Source organism: Gekko japonicus, unplaced genomic scaffold (genome assembly GCF_001447785.1).
Source record: "Gekko japonicus isolate JY-2015 unplaced genomic scaffold, Gekko_japonicus_V1.1 scaffold1261, whole genome shotgun sequence".
Classification (NCBI taxonomy): Eukaryota; Metazoa; Chordata; class Lepidosauria; order Squamata; family Gekkonidae; genus Gekko; species Gekko japonicus.
In genome coordinates, this window is record NW_015177050.1 from 112,700 (window position 1) to 113,046 (window position 347).

General features: G+C 70.0%; 1 protein-coding gene across 1 annotated transcript in view; it reads right to left on the reverse strand.

Moving 5' to 3' along the window:
* LOC107124614 (H-2 class I histocompatibility antigen, Q9 alpha chain-like) overlaps positions 1-159 on the reverse strand; it is a 27,007-nt gene extending 26,848 nt beyond the window's left edge. The window contains 1 exon segment of the mRNA XM_015428107.1: positions 45-159. Coding sequence (XP_015283593.1) covers positions 45-114 — 70 coding nt within the window. The 5' untranslated portion in view covers positions 115-159.
* Between the last annotated feature and the right edge of the window lie 188 nt (positions 160-347).

Below are 347 nucleotides of genomic sequence, written 5' to 3' on the forward strand. Positions count from 1 at the left end.
CCCCCCCTCCCCGAGCGCTTTGGACCCCGGAATGAGGGACTCACCGGAGCACCCCACCACCAGCAGGAGGGCGACGCCCCCCAGAAGCACGAGCCCCCCCGGGGGCAGACCCATCTTTTCCCGCAGTCAGAAACCGACTTCTGCGCCCGCCGAGCTCGCGACGCACTTTCGGCCGAGCTAGGCGGGGAAGGACGCGGGCGAGGGCCGGGATTGGCCGAGGGGGGAATTTCCCTCCAATCGGAAAGGAGCGCTCCGATTGTGTCAGGAGTCGCCGGGCAGACCGCTCGCCGGCAGCGGGAGCTCGGCTGGGGAAAGGGGAAGAGGAAGCTTGCCCCGGCGGCGGCTTT